The sequence below is a fragment of the Ambystoma mexicanum genome, chromosome 4p, assembly GCF_040938575.1.
Source record: "Ambystoma mexicanum isolate Mex_15411 chromosome 4p, UKY_AmexF1_1, whole genome shotgun sequence".
NCBI classification, from domain to species: domain Eukaryota; kingdom Metazoa; phylum Chordata; class Amphibia; order Caudata; family Ambystomatidae; genus Ambystoma; species Ambystoma mexicanum.
The window spans coordinates 144,306,599-144,332,609 of NC_090927.1; the positions used below are offsets into that span (position 1 = coordinate 144,306,599).

Consider the following 26,011-nt stretch of genomic DNA (forward strand, 5'->3'; position numbering starts at 1 on the left):
ATTTGATTGCAAGATCGATCTTGAGGTCGGAGCACCAATTTCTTGTGGAAGAATGTATGCTCTCACTGAGAAAGAGAATGAGTTCTTAAAAGAATATATAGAGGAAAATCTTGCTAAAGGCTTTATTAGACACTCGCAATCACCAGCAGCCTCATCATTGTTCTTTGTTCCAAAGAAGGACAAGACACTGTGTACTTGCATTGACTATAGAGCCCTAAATAAAATAACTATCAAAAATCGCTATCCATTACCTTTAATATCTGTAATGTTGGATAGAATTCAAGGAGCTAAAATGTTCACAAAACTTGATCTACGAGGTGCCTATCACTTGGTTCGCGTTCGTGAAGGAGACGAATGGAAAACTGCATTCAGAACTCGTTACGGACTTTTTGAGTATCAGGTAATGCCATTTGGTCTGTGCAACGCACCAGCGGCATTTCAGTTTCTTATAAACCAGGTCCTTCGTGAATATTTAGATGTATTTGTAGTTGTGTACATTGATGACATTTTGATTTTTTCTAAAGAAGAAGAACATGTGGAACACGTAAAGAAAGTTTTAGTGAAGTTACGTGAGAATCACCTATTTGCAAAACTGGAAAAGAGTCAGTTCCACACTAATTGTGTGGAATTTTTGGGTTTTGTATTATCTCCAGAAGGTCTTGAGATGGATTTGAGTAAAGTAAAGGCAGTTAAAGAATGGCCACAACCAAGTTCTCTAAAAGATATTCAATGTTTTATAGGATTTGCAAATTTTTATCGTCGATTTATTCAAAACTTTTCACAGGTGATTTCTCCAATTACTAAATTGTTGAAAAAGGGAGTAAAATTTGTATGGAGTGAAGAGGCTGAAAACGCTTTTAATTTTCTTAAAGAAAAAATTATTTCTGAACCAATTTTATTACATCCTGATGTGGATCAACCTTTTTTTGTGGAGGCAGATGCTTCTGATTGTGCCATGGGAGCAGTTTTATCACAACGCCATCCAAGAACTGGACAAATTCATCCGGTAGCATTCTTTTCAAAAAAGTTTATCGGCTGAGAAGAACTATACAATTACAGATCGAGAACTTTTGGCCATCAAGTCTGCATTCGAGGAATGGAGGCATTATCTTTTGGGTGGACGTCATCGAGTTACAGTTTTAACTGATCACAGAAATTTGACTTTTCTTCGTTCCGCCAAGAAGACTTTGACACCAAGACAACTCCGTTGGTCATTGTTTTTTGCAGAATTTGATTTTGTGATTACGTTTAAGCCTGGACGTTTGAATGGAAAGGCTGATGCACTATCTCAATGTTTTCCAGGAAGTTTAAAGACCGATGATTGTGTTCCAGTGTCACTCTTGTCCGAGAAGAACTTTGTGGTGGGTGAAGTGCATAAAGAAATTGATTTTTGAGAACAAATTCATCATTTACTATCTAAAGAAGAATTGGAAAAATGGGAGGCCGGAGATCCTGTGCGAAGTATCAGGGAGGGTTTGCCCTATGTAGATGCAAAATTGTATCTTCCTTCTGAAGAATTACAGGAAGAGGCACTGAAGAATTGCCATGATTCACCATTGGCTGGTCATCCAGGAGTTAAGAAAACTTTGGAACTTCTTCGAAGAGAGTTCTGGTGGGAGAAGATGCGTGAAGACACAGAAAACTATGTTAGAACATGTGAAGTTTGTATCAGAGCAAAATCCGATCATCAAAAAGCTGATGGATTACTAGTACCGCTACCAATTCCACCTCGTCCATGGCATACAGTATCAATGGATTACATTGTTGAATTACCATCTGACAAGGGATGTTCTACAATTTTGGTGGTAGTAGATGTTTTTTTCCAAAGCAGGACATTTCATTACCATTAAGGGAGCTGCTACAGCTACATCCTTAGCACAAGACTTTTTGCAGAATGTTGTAAAACTTCATGGTTTACCATGTCAAGTGATTTCTGATCGAGGCACACAGTTTGTTTCAAAATTTTGGAAGGCGTTCTGTAAAGAATTGGGAATTGAAATTAATCTGACAACTAGTTATCATCCCGAGGGTAATGGCCAAACCGAAAGGGTGAATCAGGAGTTAGAAAAATACCTTTGTTGTTATTTGGGGTCTGATCACAGTTGGGTGGAGTTGTTGTGGTTGGCAGAATTTTGTTATAACAATACTGTGAAGGAATCTACTTCTATGTCACCATTTTTTGTAAACCAGGTATTTCATCCACGATTTCTGAGGGGAGTAGTTTTAGAAGAAGTGGAGGTTCCTGATGTGGAAAACAGGTTGAGGACTATGGGGCAAAATTTGGAGAAGGCAATTCGAGCTTTGAAAGTAAGCAAATTAGGTTACAAGAAATTTGCTGACAAGAAACGTAGAGAGGCTCCTAAATATCACGAAGGAGATAAGGTTTGGTTATCCACTAAGAATTTAGCTTTGAAAGGAAAGAATAAATTTAGTCCCCGTTTTAAAGGAACATTTGAAGTTGAAAAAGTATTCTCCACAGTTACTTTGAAGTTGAAGTTACCATCTAGTATGAAAATACACCCTACATTTCATGTTAAATTGTTGAAACCATGTGGAAATGACACTAGATTAATGGGAGCACCTGGTCCAGTATTTTCTGATGATGATTCTGAATATGAAGTTCAAGCTATTTTATATTCTAGATTTGTTCGAGGTCAGTTGCAATATTTAGTGGATTGGAAAGGTTACGGTCCAGGAGAGAGGTCGTGGGTTAAAAGTGAAGATGTTCATGCCTCTAGACTAACTAAAAACTTTCATCGCTTACAACCCTTTAAACCAGGCCCTGGGACAGGGCTTTATATGGGGGGGGGGGTACTGTCAGGTTCTCACATTGTGTACCTCACTTTGACAAGGTTCCTAGGAGAATAGGGTATGTCAAAAACCATTCCAGGAAAGTTAGAAAGGGAAGGTGGTTGAAATATTAGATCGATTCAGTTTTGTGAATAGAGCATTTCTTTTAGTTTGTTCTATTTCCCTTAACTAACTTTCAATTAGAAAGATGAAATGCCCCCAAGCCAAGATGGTGGAACATTTTCACAACAGTGATTGGTTCAGTTCACAGCATGCAGCATTGTGATGTCATTAGAATGTTAATAACAATTCTCAACTGCCTTTCATTAAAGTATGCTTCAGAGTAGGTCACATATTAGTTAGCTCCAGTAAAATTCATTTAAAGTTTCAATTTAAGGAGAGTAATATCCTTTTAAGGTTTCCAACACTATAGTAGTAATTGTAGTTCAGTAACAGGAGAAGAAGTCTGCAGAAGAAGAATTCCAGTGAGATTCAGTTGCTGAGCCAGAGAAGAGTCAAGTTCCATGAACAAAGATAAGCTAAGTGGACTTCTGAATTTTCAAGTGAAGACTCAAATCATTTTGAAATGGTAATTATTTAAAGACTTTCTATTGAGCATTTCGTTTTTTGAACAATAGAAACCTTATATTATTTATTAAGAAAATAGTTAAGGAATCTTTAATGAATTATATATATAAAGAAGGTTCAGCAATTCATTTTTTGGTGTACATTTTTATCTTTTCTCAATACTAATAAGGCGCGCGGTTCTTATCGTCGTGTTATAACATTTAACCTAATTATTAATATATATGTAATGAACTAACTTCAGGTTAGTTTTGTTTTTCGAGCCTGCATCGCGTAATTCAGTGGATTTGCAAGCATGCGTTAGAGGAAAGGACCTTACGACGTCGCGCGTGTGTCGCGGCCATTTTGGTTTTTCATTGTTTTCCTCATTTATTATTCGTTGCTCGTAACGGAAGAGAATTCTATTTAAGGACAGCGTTTGCTGAATTGTTTTCCTCCTTGATTAAGAGAGTATTCAGAAGAAATACATGTGTAGCAAAAGACATTTATTGAAAAGCACTCCGTATGTGAAAAAGGAGTATAAAAAGTTTACAGCTGAATATTTTACAAAGATTCTTCAGAATACAAAAGGTAATTACCTACACATATTTATAGAGTATATGATTCCTAGAGCATACGGCAAAAGGTTTAATAGATAATAGTAACAATATTTTTTGGGTATATTTTATTAAAAGAGATCCTGAGAGCAGAAAGACAAATAGAAGAGATATCGCTAAGAGTATCTACAGTCATCATACATCTTCCTGAAGGAGCATATTGGCAAATCAAGCTTAGGCAACAGGTAAATGTAAATGGAGAAAATATAATTTAGAGAGTAGTCAGTAGTGATTAGAAGATTGATTTATTTAAGGTTGTATTTCCTTTTTAGGAACATCCCATCTGAGTCAAAAACTTTCGGAGAAGACGATCTGAAGTACCTGCAGTGGGAGTTCTTGTCTTTTGTTATTTTCTCCATTCCCCTTTCCCCTTGGGTTTGCCTGGCCAATAGTTTTAAAAAGCAGGATTGTTGAGCAGGCAGGCTTAGGGGGCTAGGTGGGCCAGCTTCACTCCTGCAGGATCCCACTACTTCAGAGTCCGGACAGTTGGCAACCTAAATATACATATTTACAACCATAGTGGTGGTGTGTCAGGGCAGCGAGAGAGCATGAGGTTGTTAAATGTCATGAATCTTGAGCCAGTGGATGGTCTTAGTTCTGAATAGGTGGTAGGGGAGGTCCTCCCTGCAAGGAGGTGGAAGGGAGTTCCAATATTGTGTTGCTTTAACCAGAAAGCTGTTCCCACATGATATAGAACGCTTAAACCTGGGCACCAGGAGGAGATTGGAATTGGTCATTCTAGAGGGGCAAGCGGAGGTGGGTCTGGTGAATCTAGAAATAAGGTATTGAGGGGCTGCTTGGTGGAGGCATTTGTGGGTCAGGGAAACCGATTTGAGGAATATTTTGCCAACAGATAATGTAAAGAGTGCTCTAAGATTCGACTTGCATTTTTAAAAAAAGAAAATTTAAGTGTACAGCGCTTCATTTGAGTGGAAACATAAAAACAAATGAGGGAGTGAGTGGAAACACAACTTCTGCAACAGTGATCAAATGACAAGGGAATCCAACATCCAGAAAAAACTCTGGCCAGGTGAAATTCTCTCAAAGAAGGAATTCTTCCAGATAAGGCTGATGACAAAATTGAAACATACGGTATTGATTGAATGAAATGGAGATCTTATTTTGAAGCAGTAATCCCAGCGACCACTGTCACATTTTATAAATGATAAAAGATGAGGCCTAAAGTGAAAAGAAATGAGAAAGGCCTTTGTTGCAAGGATGAGAGAAATAAAATGTACCAATGTTGGCACTTATTAGGGATTTCTGCCTCTTGCTTGCTGTCACTTTAAAAATGGACACCTGTCAGAATGCAAAGCGCGCAGAATGTTTGGGAAATAACCTGTTGGAAGTAAATTATTTTCAAAGCCAGAAATAAGTTCCATGCCCAGGACGCATTTTCTTTCAGCCACTGAGCAATTCACAAAAAAGTTTATTTCCATCAATGCCCATCTTGAATGTGTGTTGTGGAATATTGCAAGCCATTTAATTAAAGGTTTATAATTGGATGTCTTTGCAATGTGACTAGCATATGTAAAGAAAGTAATTACAGCAAAATGTATATATACATATTGATTTTTTAATCTGCCATGTTAGTAACTCATTCCAACTACACTGTTTGAAATGCAAGGTTATGAATGCAAATGTATTAACTGAAAGGACCGGTCTGCATTTATAAGTGAAAATAATTAAACTTAATGTTACATCAACTCAAACTGAATCCATTAGCCTATGAAGGGGTCCAGAAGAAAAGGCCACCAACATTTAAGATTCACTACATCTGGCAGCTGCCTTGGATTAGTCAGGGTTAAAAGGTCATTGAGAATATTCACAACCAAAAGCCTTTTACTCTGAATAGTTGCGACATAGAAAGAAAATCCCTTAGGCGATGTGTCATCTCTGACTGTGTGGGGAGTTGCTGCAACAACACCAAAGAAATCCAAATGTCTTACATGAACAAAAATGTCACTATAAATGTGCAAAAAATGAAATTAAGCCTTGCATCACCATGCAAGTTCCTATCGATGTGAGCTTATACATAAGACAAAGCTCCATCGGAATCTTGAAATGGAATTCTATGTTGTCATTTTAGAAATGGCTTAAAAATGGCGATAACCTGCAAAATTGTCAAATGATCAGATTTACACTATGTAAAATGTCAAACTGTTTTAATCTCGACGGGCAGTATCTGAAGATCTGTTTAATCAAGGTAGCAGAGATTAATCAGAAATTTGAGAACAATTAAACAGGCTTTTCTCAATAATGAGGACTTTCCTCCAACCCGTGGGATTGGCAAACAACAACTGATCAGCCACAGCTGGAGTTAGATTGACTATAATGCCATATACATAGGACAGAGACAGAAGGCGAGAATGGATTATGGAAGATGAGTTTGGGTGATAACTATTAGGAAGAGGGACAAACTGGAGATTGGAGATTAAACGGACTGATTCCACCCAGAAGGGGAAGACTGGTCCATTCAGATAAGGGAGCCTGATCAGCCGGTACTTGGTGACTAATTCCAAAAAGGCCACCAAAATTGAGGGTTTGCCGACAGGAGGACGTCTCGATAACTGGGTCCCTTGCTGGTTTACCCCCAAAATTAGAATGACAGAAGAATGTAATTCGAATGTAAGGACACAAGTGCTTATACCCCCAATGTTCTTTGTTCCTCCTATACATCAAATACAAAGTGAAATGGGGTTTATTTTAGGCCCCTTCCACTTTGGCGTGAAAAGATGTTGGCTGCCACTTTAAAGTGGGATTGCCTTGGTAAGTTAAATATTATTTGCAAATATAGGTAGTGGTTTAAACTGGTTCAGAATCATGGTAGGTCCATAACGCCATGCAAGTACTGCACCTGGGATGATATCATGCAGTTAATGCCACCAGTGTAGACCACATTATAGACTAGATATTTGGGAGACAAATGCATGCTGAAAGAATTCTATTAAGAACTGCGCTAAGTGCAAACCGTCTCCATCCTCCAGCCTTATAATGCCAAGGAAAAGTCGGGTATAGTGGGGAGGGAAGAAAATGTTCAACTAAATATCCATTACTGGAGAATAGTACATCTCCAGCTCCAAAATATAGAGACTGAAACCCTTACATGCAGGCCCTTTTAAAACAGTCCATGTGTCAGGATAGAAAGGAATCGATTAATGGGCAAGGAAAGCCATACACACATACATTGATACCAAATAAAAAAAATCAAAGCACACATCCTGGTTTAATGAAAGTCATATTTACATGTTTCTAGAGAACTGCAACCACAGTGTCCATGTGGATTCAGAAGCGCAAGTATAGATTCCTGAAAACATTTGTAAATGCAAACTTACATAAGCCAATGCAAAAAGGTTCTACATGTAAATGGCTTAACACATAGCCTTATATGTCAAGTGGCCTCTACATAGATGAAACATGCACTACCTTGCATAAATATAGTGGAGTTGGTGCATAGATATATTCAATGTCAGGGATGCCAATTTCAAATGTTTTAACCATATTTGCCTTATGAGAAATATTCTATTTAACAGTTATCAATGTTCATAGAGAAACCCATGCTAAGCAGAATTGTCTGTATGTGTAGTGTTTATTAGACTACAGCAGATTTATATGGAGATTGTTGTGATTGAAAGGGGATGCCTTTGTGGGCTAGTAAGAGTGTGATTCATATAGGCAGGTATAATTCTGTTTTATATATACCATATTGTAGTGGGATCCAGTGTAAAACTGTAGATGCAGTTGTCTAAAATTGATCCAATTCTTTTAAATACATTTCAATATTTGAATACCTCATTGGCTGTATTTTGCCCTGAATTGTGGGGTGGGATTGTATAAACATGGGGCGTTAAATTGGCATGTTAGTTCTTTGTGAGCCTAGTGTGACGAATCCCAGGGTATTGTCACATCTTCCATGAGGGAGTCCCCTTTCCATGAGACCAGGGAGGTGAGGCCGCTTAGTCCCCCTGGGGGTGGTACTCAGTGGGTGGATCTCATGGGAAGGGAAAACCATAATGGGATTGGTGAAATGGTGCTGGGAGAAAGCAGTATTCATGCTTCCCTTTGGGGTCCACACCTTCCTTAACCCCCACTCCACTCGCTCTGGACCCCAAAGCACTATTTGTTATGGTTTAGTAGAGGACACACTTAAAAAGACTGGGAAGAGGAAAAGACTCTCCCAACCCTAACAGTATTCTATGCCAGGTTTGGAAGAGTCTCTTCCTCTTCCCACTGTGACTAGAAGGACAGAACAAGGAGGCAAAAGCACACCGCGGAACCAACACAAGCTGCCAAAGGGAAAAGCTGATGGTAAAAAGGAAATTACTCATTCAGTGGTCGAACAACCAGCCCTGGAGGAGCAGGGAAAGAGACGCTGGTCCTGCTGAGAGGTCTTTGCGAGACAGACCTGATCGGTGGCAGAGATGCGAGAAGCCAGACCAGCGAAAAGACCAGTAATGGGGATGAGGGCAACTGAAGGCGAGAGAGACATGCTGGAGCTGCAGAGCCACGAGAAGGAGAACACTGTGTGGCATGAGCAGAGAAGCTTTTGCTCCAACTCACAAAGAGACCAGAGACCGCCCAGAGAGTTCCCAAGGGTAGAGAAAGGGCTTGACCGGTCCGGGGGGGCATTAAGGGAGTTAAGGAAGCTTGTGAACACAGACTTTGCAAATTTGTCAAAACCTATAAGAACATGCCCAAAGGAGTGATAGGGATCTTGTGCAGTATAAAACCAACTTTACAAACTTAATAACACCCCTTAGATTACAACGGGATGACAAGGAAGGCAACCAATGAGATGCAAACATTCTAAATCCACTTAGAACATCCGAAGAGAACAAGGGGTGAGAAAGAGAATCAGAACTATATTGCGAACTGTGCAAAGAAGATTAACACAACCCAAGCGTCACAAGAGAAGAGGAGAGGAGACAAACCAGCAGAAACAAACAGAGATTGCACTTAGTTGGGACAGTACCTGGCAGGGGAGCATACTACTCAAAGCAGCAAACCCCTGCCTGTCCACCGAGAACTGCCTCACTATTGCCAAAGTCATCAATGGGTCAAAATTGGACTTCTGTAATGTCCACTTCGCTGGCATCACCTCAAAAAAACTAATGAAACTACAGACCATTCAGAAATAAATGGGCCAAAATGTCGCCCTCACAATTGCGGCGACCGAAATGCCCAACTTTTTTTTTTAAACACCCCCTTTACACCACATATATTATGAGATATTATAGTAATATGGGGGGGATGCAGGGGTCTCCCCTCGCATATCTATGTGGTGAAAAGGGAGTTGATATATATTTTTTTAAGTCTGAATTTTCAGCCGTCGCAATTGTGTGGTCGCAGTGATCACATATAGCCCATCCACAATAATGCATTCAGGGCCACCCTCAGCATCCCCAAAAGAGACCTTATAAGCACAACAAGGCGCAATGCATCCTTCTTAAAACACCCACCATCACTCCCAAGTGCATTGCCAACACAGCCCCCCTCGCCAACAAAGTAACTAAGGCAAGCGTGTACGCCTTCCTCTCTTGCACCCCCCTCCTGTTCCCATGTAACTATGCATAACCCTTACATACCATTTTGCAAGCATTCGACTGTATTCTGTAAGTATTCTACTGCACTCTGTAAGAGGGCCCCGATGCCCACCGGCTGTGGTGCACTTTATAAATGAATAAAATAAATATATCCGATTGGGTCCGTCCAAGTGGATACTAAGTAACAAAGGGACAAGGATCCCACCAAGCCAAAGGAATAGGGTCTGGTACCCATAAGAAAGCAGGCAAAGCCCACCAGTGAAATACATAAAGGTCGAGGACCCACCTCCAAGCATGAAGATTTGTAATCTGTGGGCTAAAGTCCAAACTATAAAAACCTTTGAGAGCAAGAATTGTGACAAACAAGTCTGGCAGGCAAGTAAACCAGACTTGTTACACCATTGGAAAAGCGTACAGTGAGTTCTGGCAGGCCGGACAAGAGCTTGGGAAGGATAATTTGTTGTGCTACCGAATGGGGAAGGGGATATCGCCCAGAGGATGAGTAACATTTTGGAAAACAGGAACTAGAAATCCAGGAAGATATTTCCACCCTCACAACCCCAGGAGAGCAGGGAACTAGGTTATCTTTAATTTGACCAAATGTATTATCATTGAACTGTACAGATTCCGTTTGCAGAAGCACTGTGCTTTGGTATCAGCATCCAGAACGGGGGAATCAAGAAGACACACCCTTTCTTTTAGTTAGATGGAGAGTGTAAGGGACGAAACAGGCTGACACAGGACATGTATATTTCCATTTGACAGACAGCCTGACCGAGTCATAGTTTTCTTTTGTTGAGGCAGGGCAACCCCTCCGAGTGGCTAGGGATAGTAAGGCCTTTCCCCAACCTTCTTATAAAAACAGAAAAAGTCCATAATCCAAAATCAATATGCCACCTGAATGTCATTTGCCTTCTTCTGCATCCTTACACTAGCAAAAATGATTTAAGATACTCTTGCATCACCAACTGAATCGATATACCATAACTACATTGGTTGTATGCCTGGCAAAAGAAGAAAAAAAAATACACACTAAGCGCTCAAGAGTGCTAAGAGTGCTTAAGAAGGCCCCAATTGCACACAACCAATCCACCCAAATCTGTACCTCTGCAGGAAAATATCAATTTCAACATTATCTACTGTGCAATTAAATTGGGCTTATTTGGTAATCAAAGGAGAGCAGCAGAAGTCATATTTCTTTGTACAAAGTGATCAAAGAATGCTTCCTGGGAGCACCCATCAGATACTGGAATCAAGCATTCTGGATTGTTGATGTAGGGAGCATAGATAATCTTGTGGCTGGCACCCCATGGGTAAGGTAATCTGGATTCTGTGGCAGGATGCATACATGGGGCTTGAACAGAGAGAAAACCCTTGTAATGAAAGTGCAAAAACCTAACTTTGTTCTGTCAAAACAGGTCACTAACCAATTAGCTGAGCAAGAACTTCTACTGCCCTGCTCATCATTTAAGATCAGTGGATTCTCTTCTCTGTGAAGTACCATGTGATAAGAGAAAAACCAAGTAGGGGAATCAGTTTTTTTCCACTCAGGCCCGTAAACTCTTGAATGAACTTAAGTCTCCTTCCCGGCCTCTCCTCTTTCAAAATGGCTGTGAAGACTTTACTACTTATGGAATTCTGCTTAGGAACTGTGTTCTTAGCTTCCTGCATAAAGGCAATTCCGTTTGCTTGGCTGACTCCATCTGCATTTTACAAATGCCCCAATTTAAGCAAATTAGGATGCAACTTTTAAGTAGATTGGAAAAAGACAGAAAAATTGAGATTTGAAACTCCTATGATTGCCTTAATTCAGAAGACAACACATCTGTACGTTCCTCCTTCTCAGCTTTCCGCGGGGTGCATATGTGCATGAAACAGAATTGATATAGCCATACTGGATTACTTGGTGGCTGAGAGTCTCTCAGGGAGAAAGTCCGGTGCATTTGGTACTGTGATGAATCTGATGATCTCATCACTCCTTTCCCTGGGAAAGTCTCTCTGCATGTGCCCAGGAGACTGCAGCCGCTACCTGATCCGGACCATGGGGGCGGCTATATGAGGAAGGACCACATGCGGGAGTCGACCCTTCGGTGGATGCTCATCATTGGAGAAAGGCACATACTCCTCCACCCATTCCCTTTTAGGGATCCTCCCTCCATTTCTCATGCCCTGATTGCATATTGTAACACTCTCCTTAAATCACTTACCGGATCTACTTCAAGTATTCCAGAACATCAAATTAGGAACAGCCTGGTAACAACAGAAAAGAAAGAGGGATGGGGCAATGAAGGTGACTAAGACCGGGAAACCAACACAGCGGTCTAGTCTTTGTACGTTGTTCAGTTATGTCGGGGAAACCTAAAATCGGCCACAGCAGAAAGACAGCAGAGAGCTGCATAGGCATAGTTGTGTCGTGACCGGTGCCAAACCTGGTCAGAATGCTGAGGAAGCACGCTGTGGGAAGCATCGTGGTGGCAAATCCGAGCAGCAGAAAAAGAAGTCGGAATGAGCCCGCTGCCTGAGAACGCAAGACAGCAGGAGGCGGGAACAGTAGAGAGAGAGGCAGCAAAGGCACAGTGGGAAGCAGGATGTATGCTGAGCCAGCAAACTGAAAGGAATAGAAGAGAAACGCAAGCAACACTTAAAGTACCCAGTAAGCCATGGGAAGATGGACGGGTTACCCGTTAGCCTAAAGGTTTGTGCCGTTTCATAAAAGTAACGCAGGACACACACAGTGAAGCCTGTGAAGAAGTTAATATATTTGTGAACCATGCTACGAAAGAGTCGCTCATTCCATACCGCACAAGAGAAAAAGTAAATGTGAATGGTCTGAGAGAAGAAGCGAATATTGAAACAAACTTCAATAAACGAGGCTCCATAAGCCAACAATCTTAAAATATCATTTCATGGATAAAGGAAAAATAACTTCATACAAGTCATGGCAGGAGATTATACAAGGCAAATACAAGTGTATTTAATATGTTACAGTAAGAGAAGAACCTCAAGGAAGATCCATGCCCCTGAGGGTTTGAATGGTTGTAAATGTGGAAAAGAGCCTGGCGGGGAGTATACCAGGTGACCTGCGAGTCTAGGAACTGCACCCAAATTCTAATACAGTGAAAAGAGAATCCCAAGTAGGAGACATGCCCTTGGGATTTTGAATGGTCTTGAATGTGATGAGAATCCTGGGTAACTGAGCCATTTCCCCAAGAACTGTGAACTGCCCAGGAGGTGGGAGTTATCCTCTTGGAGTTACAAGAGCATTGGTTATTCTTGGTTTGAACTTTTTGTACTGGTAAAAAGGAATCTGGGGAAGGGAGCCAATTCCCTAGAACTGTGAACATTGTCCACTTGGATTTCTTTTTATTGGATCTGAACATTTGAGCACTTTGAAAGCAAAAGACAATATCCTTTGCACCTAGAGTTTGTTTTAGAGTGTAAGGGACAGGATAGGATTTCGGACACAGGACATATTTTTTGTTTGGACATCTTGACAAAGGACAGACCCATTAGTTTTTGGTTGAAGGGGGGAAATATCCCCTAGAATAGGGTTAGTAAGCCATTTTCTAACATCCTTTTTTATTTGATAAAAAAGGTTTGTAACCAAAAACCACGAGTCCTCTCTCTGCGTCTCATCCCTGGCTGGAGTACTAAAGACCACAACTATGAATCCCAGTCTCCAAGCAGACTACAGTGCGGATGTGGGCTTTTTATCATGGAATAAGTTTCAATATCATGGCCAACACCAACTGAACACTTGCCAAAACCTGGTAACGAGTTAGAGCTCAGAGGATGATAATGTTCATAAAGTATATATGAAAGTAATGCATGCGATTGGGCATATTGGCACACCTTGTTCTGCGCTGGGTAACGCAAAGGGTGAGATGCCGAAAGATCTGCGAGGGACTGCTGCGTGCACACAGGTCATGTGGCCATGTCCTATGCCACAACAGCATGTATAACATTAGTGATGTGTACCCATGTTTTCACACGCAAACTGTCTTGAAAAATACCTTATCGGGTTGAAATTCATGTCGGCTATAGCAGCCAAGTTAACAAGCAGAGGATCTTGTTATACAGAAATACAAATAGTGTCTAACAAAGTTTATATAGGATAGTCTTGCAATAGGAGACGTTTGCGTGTACAAACATGGGTACGCAGCACGAAAATGCATATGAAAGTTGACTTATGTTTTAGGAACACCCCATCTTGAGCTAACACTTTGGTACAACTCAGGGGATACACTGGGACTGAAGGGAAGCCCCTTGTGCTGGTATGCCCTTCCACCATCAAAGTTCAATTTGAGGGATGTCCAAGGTTGACCTAAAGAGAAATGTAAAGTAGGAATCCTGTGTGTCTGAAACCATCCCGGCTGTATAACCACGATATTGCTCTTTTTTTGTTTAACTGGTTGTTGATCTTGGGAGTGTATGGGGGGGAATTGGACACGGGCGAGCGCTTGGCTCTACACATAGAATGTGCACAGATGAGGAGGAACTGTCACTCTGACAAGTTTAATACCCTTCTGGAATGAAACACGCCTTCACCATTCTGAGGTCGTAAATGGAGTACCACAAATCTGGGTAATAATAATGATCAGTAAAAACACCTGCTACCGAGTGCTCTGAAACAGCAATTTTCGGTATTCTGTGCTAAAAATCATGATCACATCAGGTGCCACACTCCTCAACCTCAGCATCCTATAGGAAATATGCAACCGACTGGACTTAAGCCCCTTTAATTGCTATCATTTTCCTTTTCCTTGTGTAAGGACTACTTTAGATGCTTACCCCTTGTAGTAGGCATGTCCACAATCCAGTACGAGTCGTTTCCTTTCCCCATGCACACACCTCTTAACCCACATCACCATTCAATATCCTTACATTCTCCATCCTTGTGCCTTGTATAGGAGCTATGGCGGCCTTCTGTGCAAGTTGCCAGCTTCTGCAGTTAAATCCCTTCTCTATTAGGCTGGGAAGAGATGCTGCAGTCCTTAAAGGAATATAATGTGCCTACGCAAGGGTACTGCGTCATTCCATTCACATTACGTGTACTTTAAAGTAAATCTCGAGTCCAATATCAAATGATACAATTGTTATATTGGACTTAAAAGTGGAGTAAAATAGATTTTTTTTTAAAAGATTAATTGAAAATAAATGCATGTATCATATTCTTTTGAAGTATAATGGTTCACCTAACCATTCTACTCTTCTTACACAGGGCATTAAGCCCACACATGTAACCAACCACCCCTCACTAAGCCTTTATTGCCTGTATCCTCACCTGGCAAGTGGCAACTATCAAACAATACAAGCTATGCCAATAGGCCCCCTCCTTCATGCATCTTCTAGATGTTTTTTGTCATCCTGTGTTTCCTAGCATTGTCATTTGATTCAGAGCATTTTTATCTTTTTTCATTCCCCATTTTAAGTAGTCGCCTCTCAGAGCTATACATCCAATCTGGCACTCAGGCATATGACGTCAGACCCATGGAAAGAGAGATGATTACATGAAATTGGGCAGGTGTTAATTTTAAGAAAGCCGTATCCATACTGTAGCCTGGGGAGACCTGGAATGGGATGCAGCAATCTGACCATAGTAACCACTCACTGGCAACTGTCTAATGTTTTTTGGCCTTTAACAAATTTGGGATAAATTAATCCGGAGGTATATTTGGGTGATATCAGTGAGGAAATGAATGTTTTTGATAAATGGAAAATGTGTTGGTTAGTAAAATGTCTTGGAAAAGTATGCATTATATTTGTAATGTATATGGTGCATTATGCTGGACTCCATGCGTTTTGAAGCATGGGCCAGAGTAGGAAACCCATGGTGCATGCATTGTCTTGCTCACAAGGAAGACACAAATTGAAAGCAGTTCTCAATGGTACAGTATATTGTCAGCAGGCAAACATTATTAGCCTAATTAAGGTAATGTGTGCAAACATTTAGATGCAAGGAGTCTTAAAAGTAGAAACTTAGTATGAAAAACTATCCAAGATATTGTAGATCAATCCCAAAGTGCAAGATTAAAAAAAAAAAACACAGGATGGTGAACGATCACTTCTGGAGAACTGCCAGAAAGCCTCGGAAAGCAAACAGGAGCGCGCTCGGCTCAAGTGCAGTTATGCAATAGAGCCCTTCGTTTGGGGAGCACCAAGAACCTTTGATGGGGTCCCAATCACCTCACGGATGCACCAGTGACATTCTCTCAATGGGTCGATAACTGCATGGTTGAAACATTCAGAATATTCTTCAGGCTTGAGTACCACGAGAGGGCTTGTTGGTGAATTGGTGACTGCTAGAAGGGCTGTCCCAATGGAGAATGGTCTTGTGCTGGGGAGCGATAGCAACAATACAGGACATCAAACCCAAAAGGGACGACATAGCATGGTCTGAGTGGTTGACTCTAGTGGATTGCCCATCCGCATAATATACATCAATTCCCCCCATGTGTCTTCGGGGACCGATTCAAAAAGCAAGAAATTGAAAAGGTCATTTGCTACTCTAGCGGTAACTGTTGCGAGGTAGAGACTTTTTCACAAAGGAAAGGTCATTTCTTCTGGTCAGGGATACTGAGCCAGAGTTCAAATCAGAGGATGTTCTTCCAAGCGCAACCAAAAGTGTCTGGATGTGGATTGGTTCTGAAACAAAGGGTCAATTTCTAGCACTTAACACAGACATTGCAAACTGCATGAGATTCAGCCCAAGCAAGTGCAAGTAGACCTTCCCCTGTACTGTAGGGAGAAGAGCCCGATTGCTCACTGGCCACCTGCTGGATTCATCTTTACAGGGATATTCAAGATCTCTTTGGATCCCCACCCAAATCACTGGCCCTTATCGCCATTAAGGGAGCAACAAATATTAAGATCTGCGTAATGAGCCACAAATCTACCTGGGTACTCATGATTTTAAATAACTGGAATGGCCCCCGAGCACCAGCCCCCTGATCATACACATCTGTGCCAGGAGGCTTAGTTGGGGTCACGCAACCACCCCACAATTTTGTTACAATCTTTTCCGCTGTGTATCATGTGCCAGTTCTGCCCGCTTCCAAAGGATGCCATCCAAAAGTATGGGGCATAAGAGTAGGAAGATTATTCAGTTTCATGTACTAATATAAACCGCCTGATTCATTTGCATGGCTAACCCAACAACCTCTTCCCATAGGAAGACCTGCAAAAAAGGTAGACTAAACAAAACGTGCTCCCTTCACTCCCGTAACAGGTGTGCAGAACCGAGTGCTGTGTGAGAAGTGCATGTAGCTGGATATTACAAATAAGAGCAAGTCTTGAAATTGGCAGGAAAAACACAACTGTCTTCAGAAAAAGATCGAACATTGACAATCCTTTCTTTGCATGTGTTTAAGCGAGTGGGGAACGAAAACAGTAAGACAAGGGCTGTGTGTTGCACAGAGTCGGCATTCAAAATGAAAGTTGAGGAGGCGCACTCATACGCTACTAAATTCCCTTCTGAATTGTAGTGTACTGAAAGACATTAGTAGCATCAGAACAAGGCAATCAGATGGCAGATAAGAAAAGAAGCACTCACCACTTGGCTGATGTCATAGCCCCATGGAAGGAAAAGAATGCCGGTGTTGTACTTTTCCCAGTGAGAGAGTATGAAGGAAAACAAGACCACCCATAGGAGAAAGTATAGCACAAATACACTGACGCCATACTGTCCTCTCCCAAAAATGGAGTAAACAGTCACCACAAAGTATATGCAGGCCCAACTGTCCAGGCCATGGTCAAAGAGTTCTCCCAAGGGGGTGCTGGAATTGGTCCGCCGAGCCTGTTTCCCATCAACACCATCTGTAACCACAAAGGCAAGCATTCAGTGGGGCACAAAACAGCACACAAACACTGTGCAGAAATATGGGGGAAATGATTAAAACAATTAAAATAACATGCACAATTAACAAGCATAAAAATGAGTTGCCAACCTACATACAGATCACCCTTCTTCACAATATAGGGATTACCTTCACATGATTAACCGCAAAACCCAGCCGCTTATGTTTTTAAATGGATGCCGCACACCAACAGCTGCCCTCAAATAGAGTATTAAAAAGAATAAGACCTGCAAGTATTTATCAGGCTTAGCTCATAGGAACATGGTAAAGTAACAGCAGGTACTCCTCCATCATAAAGCTGTAACTATAACCAAGAGGCTACAGACGCTATCCATAACAAACTGAGGTCAGGGTCCCTGCAGTTTCTCCGTTCACAAACCTTGCTGCCCAGAAATACTGCAATACTCCATTTCTATTTTCCCACTCCATTTGTTATATTCATATGTTCACATCAAACGCACCCAAACTGGGATAATTACTCACTGGTGAGCGTTTTTCAGACTAAGCGGATTAGATAGCAGCTGAGCAGACCACTTGTATACTCTGCGCAGTCCTCCCAGAGAGCCATAACTGTAATTATTAAAGGCCAGTGGACAATATTCTAAGAAGCCAACCTACAGTAGTGGCAGAACGGTGGCACAATTTGGCAATCTGGTCACACAGAACTCCATGGGTAGCAAGTAGTGTGTGCGCAAATTCATAATCTGTTGGGAGTGGATAATCAATCATGAACCAAGGCATTAGGTGGTGAACAAAGAAGCAAAACCAGTCTTGAAAATGAAATTGCTAATCTATGCTTACAATAGTAATTCTTGCACAAAAGGTGTGGAGTAGCTCACACTGGAAGCTGTACAGACTTAGCCAACAAGAGGGGCGTGCCCGAGCCATTCCAAGGTGACGCTTTCCATTTTTGAGTTAATATCAAGAACGATGGTAGTTTCTCTTCACATAAAGCACAGAGCAAAGAATGTCCCGTTCTAGCAAACCACCACAGTTACTGTTGTGTTAGGAAAGGAAGATGCAGGATGCATGATGCATGCTGCCTGTAGCTGCAATGTTGAAATCCTCTCTTACCTAGGGTATATGCAGTGAAGTTGAGGATACCCGCTACGATCCACACCCAGTTCGGAACATGTTGATGACCTGGAGCTGCATCACAAAACAAGAAATAAAACCTTTACTGTATATCAACACACAAGCTTGTTAGCGGAGAAAGGGAAAATGTACAATTAGTCCTCTATTCTATGTCGAACACTTAGCTCAACACCCTCTTACTTCATGCGTAGTGAATAGTGAATTGCAATAAGCAAAACTATGAGAAAGTCAATATCTCCGTTTGTTTGTTTGTTTATTTACTCATTTGCAGTGCGCGCCAGACCCGGGGGTATCGGGGTGCAGAAATTACAAGGATATGCAATGCTTCGATTACAGTAAGTTACACATGATGAGCAAAAATAGTACAGAAACAAGTATAGGTCAATAAATACACTGGGGATCATATACAGGTACAGTGAGCAAGTAGAAGTCAAATACACAGAGGAGCAAGAGAGAAACGAGCAGTGAATCAATCCACCAGTGTACACATTGGATGTTGCAATGCACAGATCGGTCACTGCTGTCTGATTAAAGAACATGTCCACGAATTAACATGACTGGTGGAGATTGAAGTACAAGTAACAAAAAAAACAGCAAAGGAAGCAGCAATTCCCAATTGCTTGGCCATGGCACCAAATATGGTCTCTTGCAAATAATGTCCAATATCCATTCATTGTGAAAGTTCTGCTGTAGCGGGTACATAAAGAAAGAAGCATTGACATGGCTGATAGCTTGGCTGTGTTTTACATGCATTTGTCAGGTATTGTCATAATATGCTCTGGTACTCACATGTTATGACTGATATGGAGAAAGTAACTTACCTGTAACTCTTGTCCTCCAGCATGGGTCTTGCATGGATTCACATGCTCATGAATGTTCCCAGTCGTCAGGCTGGGAATCCTCAGTAAAAGAAAGCATTTACGCTTCAGACTGAAAACGACTTGTCTCCTCTACAGCCTATAAGTGTCAGCTGGATCATACTGCCCCCAGCCAATAACATTCGCCTTCCTAAGCTCCACCCCTGGTGGCCATCTTAAGATTTGATAGCACAGGTAAAGTGGCTTTATGAACCAAGAAGAGCCAGAGAGGGGAAGGAGGGAGGGTTCGCATGTGAAACTTTGTAAGACCCATGCATGAGAACAAGAGTTGCAGATAAGAAACTTGTTCCTTCTCCAGCATGGGGTCTTGCATGGATTGACATGCTCATGAATAGGATTACACAGCAGTACATGTACACAACCACGGGAGGTGGCAATGCTCACAGAAGCAATACATTTACCCCTGGAACAAAAGACCTCAAACAAACCGGTTGCGTAGCACAGCTTGGCCAACCCTTGACACCTCCATGGAATCCCTGTCGACGCAGTAGAATTTCGTGAAGGTGTGGGTCGACCACCACGTTGCAGCCCTACAGATGTTGAGCAGGGGATCACCACGGAGAAACTTTGTCACGGCTGCAATGGCTCTTGACTGGCCTGGTGGTGGTCTGTTGGCCAGACAATGGCAATGTATGATACAGGCGGAGAACCACCTGGAAATGGAAGCCTTAGACAGGCTTGTTGAGATGAAAGTCCGAGGGAACCTTCGGCATGAATGTAGGATGAGTCCACAGAACCACTTTAGTGGCGTGGAAGGACAAATTAAGCTGCCTACAGGAGAGGGCCCGACTGGCACGGCCGAGTTGATCGCCACCAGGAAAGCAGTCTTCCACGATAGAAAGGTCAAAGGGGGCACAATGGATTGGTTCAAATGGAGGACCCAAGAGCTTGGATAAGACTACTTTCAGCCCCCAACCTGGGGCGGGAGCCTTCACTGGAGGGAAAGTCCTGAAGGGGCCCTTGAGGAACTCCTTAAATGAGCCTTTGCGACCACAGGAATAGCTTGCCCTGAGCCTGTATGCTCCAGGATTTGGTGGCCAGGTGCACCTTGATGGATGCCTGGGCAAGGTCAGCGAGAGCAGGTACATGTGGAGCTGCGGAGCAGTTACGCACAGCGAGTGTTCTTCCACAAACGGCACCAAACTGTGAATCGCTTCCACTTGTGCCTGTAGCACGTCAACGTAGATGGAGCCCTGGTTTTGGCCAGGATCTTCTTGCATTCTAATGGCAGTGAATAGTGCCCCCATTTTAGGGTTGCAGGACTCAGGCCGTGAGGCTCAGTGATGCCGGGTCGTGGTGCAGGATTAATCAGTCTATGGAGAGGAGGCCGGGAAATGGAGGCAGTTGGATAGCAGGAAGCAACGAAAGATGGAGAAGGTCTATGCTCCAGATACGCTTCGGCCGCGCCAGTGCAATGAGGATCATCCTGCAGTGGCAACGTTTCAGTGTGTTGATCACATGTGGCAGTAGAGGAATTGGTGAGAAGGCATACAGGAAGAGCCCTTCCCAGGGGAACGAGAAGGTATCCCCTAGACTCTCAGCTGTGGTTATCTGCTGGCGAAATGCTGACATTTGAGTTGGCAGCCGTTGCAAAGAGGTCGATCTGAAGGCCACACTTGCTGAAGAGGCATGGCGCCTACGCTTGCTGAAGCTTCCAATCATTGCAGGACCGACGCTCCCACACGTGGCAGGACCACACCTCCCTGCTGAGAGAGTCTGATGGTGTTCTTGACACCTGCCAGGTGAAAGGGGACGAGGAACCTCCCTTGAACAATAGCCCAGTGCTAGAGGGACTGTGACTCAAGGGAGAGAGCAAGTCATGCTCTGGTTTCCCGATGAAGAAAATGGTGGTGTTATTGTCCGTGAAGATCTACACCACCTTCCCCGGTAGCTGATGCTGGAATGACCAAGCGCCCAGAAGACTGCCCGTAGGTCTAGGACGTTTATGTGCAAGCAAGTCCGTTTCCTCCAGGAGCCATAGGCCTCTGGCTAAGAATGGCCTGTGTGGGCTCCCCAACCCTTCGTAGAGGTGTCAGTGGTTACTGTAGCCTGGTATGGAGGGATCTGGAAGGGAGCTCCTTGAGTGAGATGTGTCCACACTGACCACCAATGAAGAGCTTGACAAAATTCCAATGGAGGGTGATCTTGTCTGTCCATGCGGCAGTGACCTACTGCCACCGACCATCTAGAAATTCCTGAAGGGGTCGCATTCAGAGCTTGCAAAAGAGGACCAGATGGATGCAGGAAGACATCATGCCCAGCAGGGACTTGGTGGATCTGACTGTTGCAACTGACGCTGTGGACAGCCGCTGGATCTTTCTTAGGATGGCCTACACTCTTATGATGGCGTCAACAGAAACGCTACTGTTGAGCTAGGTGCCCAGGAACAGTGCTTTCCGACATGGCACTATGCAGGACTTTGTATAGTTTATGGAGAACCCTAGCAAAGTCAGAAGCTGGATGGTCTCTGCTGTGTGCTGGGTAGCCAGTGCGTGGGAGCAGGACTGGATGAGCCAATCATCCAGGTAAGGCTGGACATGGACTCCCATGCAGCATAGATGGGCTGCTACTGGGGTCAAGCATTGGGTGAATACCCTCGGCGCCGATCTCAGGTTGAAGGGAAGGGCCTTGAATTGGTAATGCCGCACCTGGACAACAAAATGCAGGACCGGCCGGTGCTTGCAATGAATGGGTAAGTGGAAGTATGCATCCTCCAGGTCGAGAGTTGCCAGAAAATCCCTTTTTGGTCGATAACTTGCTGCAATGTGGACATTCTGAACTTTTGGGATTTTAAAAACTTGTTTAGGCATCGCAAGTCTAGGATTGGTCGCCACCTTCCTGACATTTCTCACCAGAAAGTACCTGGGGTACACTTCAGAGCCCCAAAGGCGCTGCAGGCCTAGCTTTATTGCCCCCTTGCAAATCATAGCCGGACCCTCCTGCAGCAGCTGGGCCACGCGTAGTTCTTGTCGTGTGACAGGAGGGAATGCAGGGACACCCGTCTTGGAATTGTAAAGTGTGAACGCTCAGAACCCATTTGGTCCACCGAGATCTTTTGCCACTGATAAACGAAAATGTGATGGTCTGCTTCCCACTTGGGTGGGAAAGTGTGGGCCAGAGTCCTTGATTAATTGAACGTTATTTCTATTTGATATATGAATTTGTAACCAATCTATTCACATGCAATGATGTAATGTGAGGATGTTCTTTTATGGCTTAGTAGCCGAATAAAAGATTACAAAAGTGTATTACACACACATCTTACATCAAGGAAGAAGCTTGCGTCTATCTGAGCGCACTGCCTACTACAAATCGCAGTGGGTGCCACGGGGTGCAGAGCAAGCCACTCTCCTGTAATAACAAAGAAGGAGAGGTCCAACTGGAGAAATAGTCACTGAAAACAGTAGCAAAAAAAAACACCAGCTGCTGAGAGAAATAACCCTGGCACTCGGTTTTAGAAAAAAGCGAAAAATGTGCTTAATTTACTAATGACCATAGTCCATGGTTAAAAGGTTGAATAATTAATGTTCCAGAACAAGTGTAAAACAATACCCATAAAAACGACCCGAAAATGCCCCGCGTTCCGTCCTTACGGACTTCCTCCGTGTCTGTTTCCAGTTGGACCTTTTCTTCTGTGATATATGTGATGTGACCAAGCAAAGAGGAGTTGCGAAATGCGTCGTTTTTGCCGCCGCCGCCGCCTCCACTACAATCTTGGGGAGCTGCTCCGTTATTTTAACTGGAACTTTGAATAAAGACGACATTTTAACTTGCATGTATGGGGACTGGAGTTTTCCTTATTGAAGGACTAGGAGACTTCACCGAGTTACTGCTGACTGGGCGTGCACCTCACTTATGCCCGTGTGTTCACACTGGCGCCAACAGGATACATATATGTTGTTAGTATTATGGTGGGTTCATGAATTAAGACCAAAGGTTTAAATAATCCTTCCTGTCACTGGGAGCTCAAGGAGGTTTCACAGTAGCAGAATAATGCGTGAATGTACATGGCCAAGGGACTCCATGCCACGGTTTGCACAATTTTCTGCAGGCCTGCCATTAGCTTTGATGGACAGACTAAAAATGTAGCCATACTCGACCAGGAAATGGTAGCTGTGAATCCCCCCCCCCTTCTGCCCGCTATCGAGAAAGGTTTGATTTGGGGTTACTGAACAGCCGCCAGTTCAACGGCTCGGAGGCTTAATTTGCGCGTGCTCCAGATTTGATGCGAGTGATAAATAGCGAAGCAGGAAACATGCAGTCTGTGGCTTTTGTGGCCCAGTAAGTCAATCTAAGGCTGTAGTGAAAATGTATTGTCAAAGATGACCGCTAGGTGTTGCTCCTTTGGTCAGAGGGAGTAGGCACTGGTTCAATAAAAGGTGGCCATTTGGACCGCAGTAATCTCCTTCTTCGTCCTCTAGACGGAGATCATCATGGATAGCCCAGTTCTGGATTCTCTAGAGGAGCTCAGTAATATTTGGGTTCAAAGTGGATGCAGATTTTGAGGGAACTAAACATTCGTAGAAACTTTTGAACATGTGCTTTTGGCCTGTCCCCATCTTCAGTCGAAACTATATTTTCCCAGCCTATCACTCCTACGTTGGACATGCACAATTGTAGCCAGGTGAGCAGCACGGGTCCCCCATGTCGACGCTTGTTTCTAATTCCTCCTGCTACACTCGCTCTGTGTCGCCTAAAGGCTTCTTGTGAGCCCACGCTTACTACCGTGGATGCACCAGTGCCGGTACCTGCAGGGGTGTGCAGAGAACCGTGTGTGCAGACCATCAGTGGGCTCCATGTCTGTTGCTTCCAGTGTTGTGAGCCCTTCCTTGCCGTGCTGCGACGTGTAAGCGCACCCGTTTCCCGGCCACCGTGCCCCTCACAGCGAGCATTAGGGAGACTATTTTGCAGGCAAAATGATGACATCACTGGAACGAGTGTACCTCATATTACATAGTAGATTTGGAGCAAGGTGGGTGCGACCGTTGGAAGCGTCTCCCATACCAAGGGGAACAAAGTCATGTGGCAGTGGGGCTCAAAGAACTATTGTGTGGGGATGATTTACTCTATCGGAGGGCTTCTTACGGGCTACATTCAACTTAGAGGCCACACGATTTGTCTCAGACATGCTTTTTACATAAAATGTACGTCACCCACTGCTCCCTGCATCTCGGCCATTTCCTAAGCGTGGAGCAGCTCTCATGGCGCAGGGAACGAGCCCGGCCAAACGGTTCAAGCCACGGTTGGGCTTCGTGGAATCACACCTCACCGTTTTACCTCCCATATGTGGGCAGCTGGGCATCCTTCAATCCCCAACGAAACCCCTTAGTTCGGTCAGGCCAGGCCGTGCACTTGGTTGTTGTTTATGGTGTCTGTAATGACTTATGCTAGTTCGAACATGTAGAACTTCATGTCTGTTGCCTCAGTTATGGTATTTTAACCTGCACTCAGTTGAAGTCAACATGGTGTTCTTGTATGGTTTTCCTTCTCTATGTCTGACCTTCTTGCCGGATGTGGGGCTCTAGACCCCAGTATCTTGTGAAGACTTCCAGTCTTCAGTTATCTTACAGCGAAGTGGGTCTTGGGGACTAGCTGAATGTTAAAGGCGGGCCCGGTCACGTTTCACTGACTCTAGCTGCTACTGGACTCCATGGCCTACCAACCTCTGTGTCTCAGCGCTTTGTGAGTCCTGTAGAGTCTTACATTTCACTTTCAAGGGGATGATTCAATTTGACGGGATATTCAACTTTGCTATTAATCTTGAATTGTAATGTGTCCCGACGGGAGACACAGGAACCCAGATGTGATCGATCACCTTTGCCAAATTCACCGATTTGGAAAACCTGCACGATTCTGAAAACTTAATAAAAAATAAAAGAATAGGCCCACAGCAGGAGTCAATCAGGTGCTCATAATCTGGAACTAGAACACAGCTCTAAATAACAAACAGTTATTTCCATCTCACACGCCCATCTTCTGTTGGACTCACCGCTTGAATTAACTCCCAATAGTGTATCCTGGAATCACACCAGTTCTGCCGAGATGAAGCTTGCTAGTTTCTTAAAAGAAACATTGTGACATTAACAAGTTTCATACACACGACCCCGTTATTTTTAGACTGCCATTAGTAGATAGTAATGGAGCTGCAACAACATCCCTAAATCCTTTCTACATTTTAATACAGTCCTTTGAAACAGCCAATATCTTCGATTAATCTAAAACACACACACACACAGCGTCAGTCGGGATGTGGATTTAAGGAGCATCATGTTACCAATATGCCCCTTTCCATTCGGGACAACAGCCAGCCACAGTGTTATGTAGGACAAGACAAATGGGGTCTTGGCGTGGGGTTTGAGAATACAAGCTTACAAAGTCAGTGACAGAGGAAGAGAACATACAAAGTTTCACTGTATATTATTTGGTGCATATATTGACTTAAGATGAATATAAATTTTGCTATATACAAGTATATGAATAAATAAATGAGTAGACGTTGATCAGTTGAGTGGTCAGGTGTAAGTGGCGTGGGTGGTGATCTTGGAGAGTCATTGAAGATCTGAAGCGCGCGTGATGGCCGTTGCTGGATGCGAGAGTCTTCTCTATGTTCTTTCTGTACGGTCTCCCATAGCAGCCACATATTAATGCTTAGGGGGTCCAATTCTGGC

At 43.2% G+C, this 26,011-nt stretch overlaps 1 protein-coding gene across 1 annotated transcript in view; it reads right to left on the reverse strand.

The window, feature by feature from the left end:
* The window catches only part of SELENOI (selenoprotein I), a 330,991-nt gene that overhangs the window by 108,257 nt on the left and 196,723 nt on the right, over positions 1-26,011 (reverse strand). Inside the window, exons 4-5 of the mRNA XM_069605591.1 lie at positions 18,445-18,519; positions 17,067-17,329 (exon numbers count right to left, since the gene is read on the reverse strand). Coding sequence (XP_069461692.1) covers positions 17,067-17,329; positions 18,445-18,519 — 338 coding nt within the window. The remainder of the gene's footprint in view (positions 1-17,066; positions 17,330-18,444; positions 18,520-26,011) is intronic.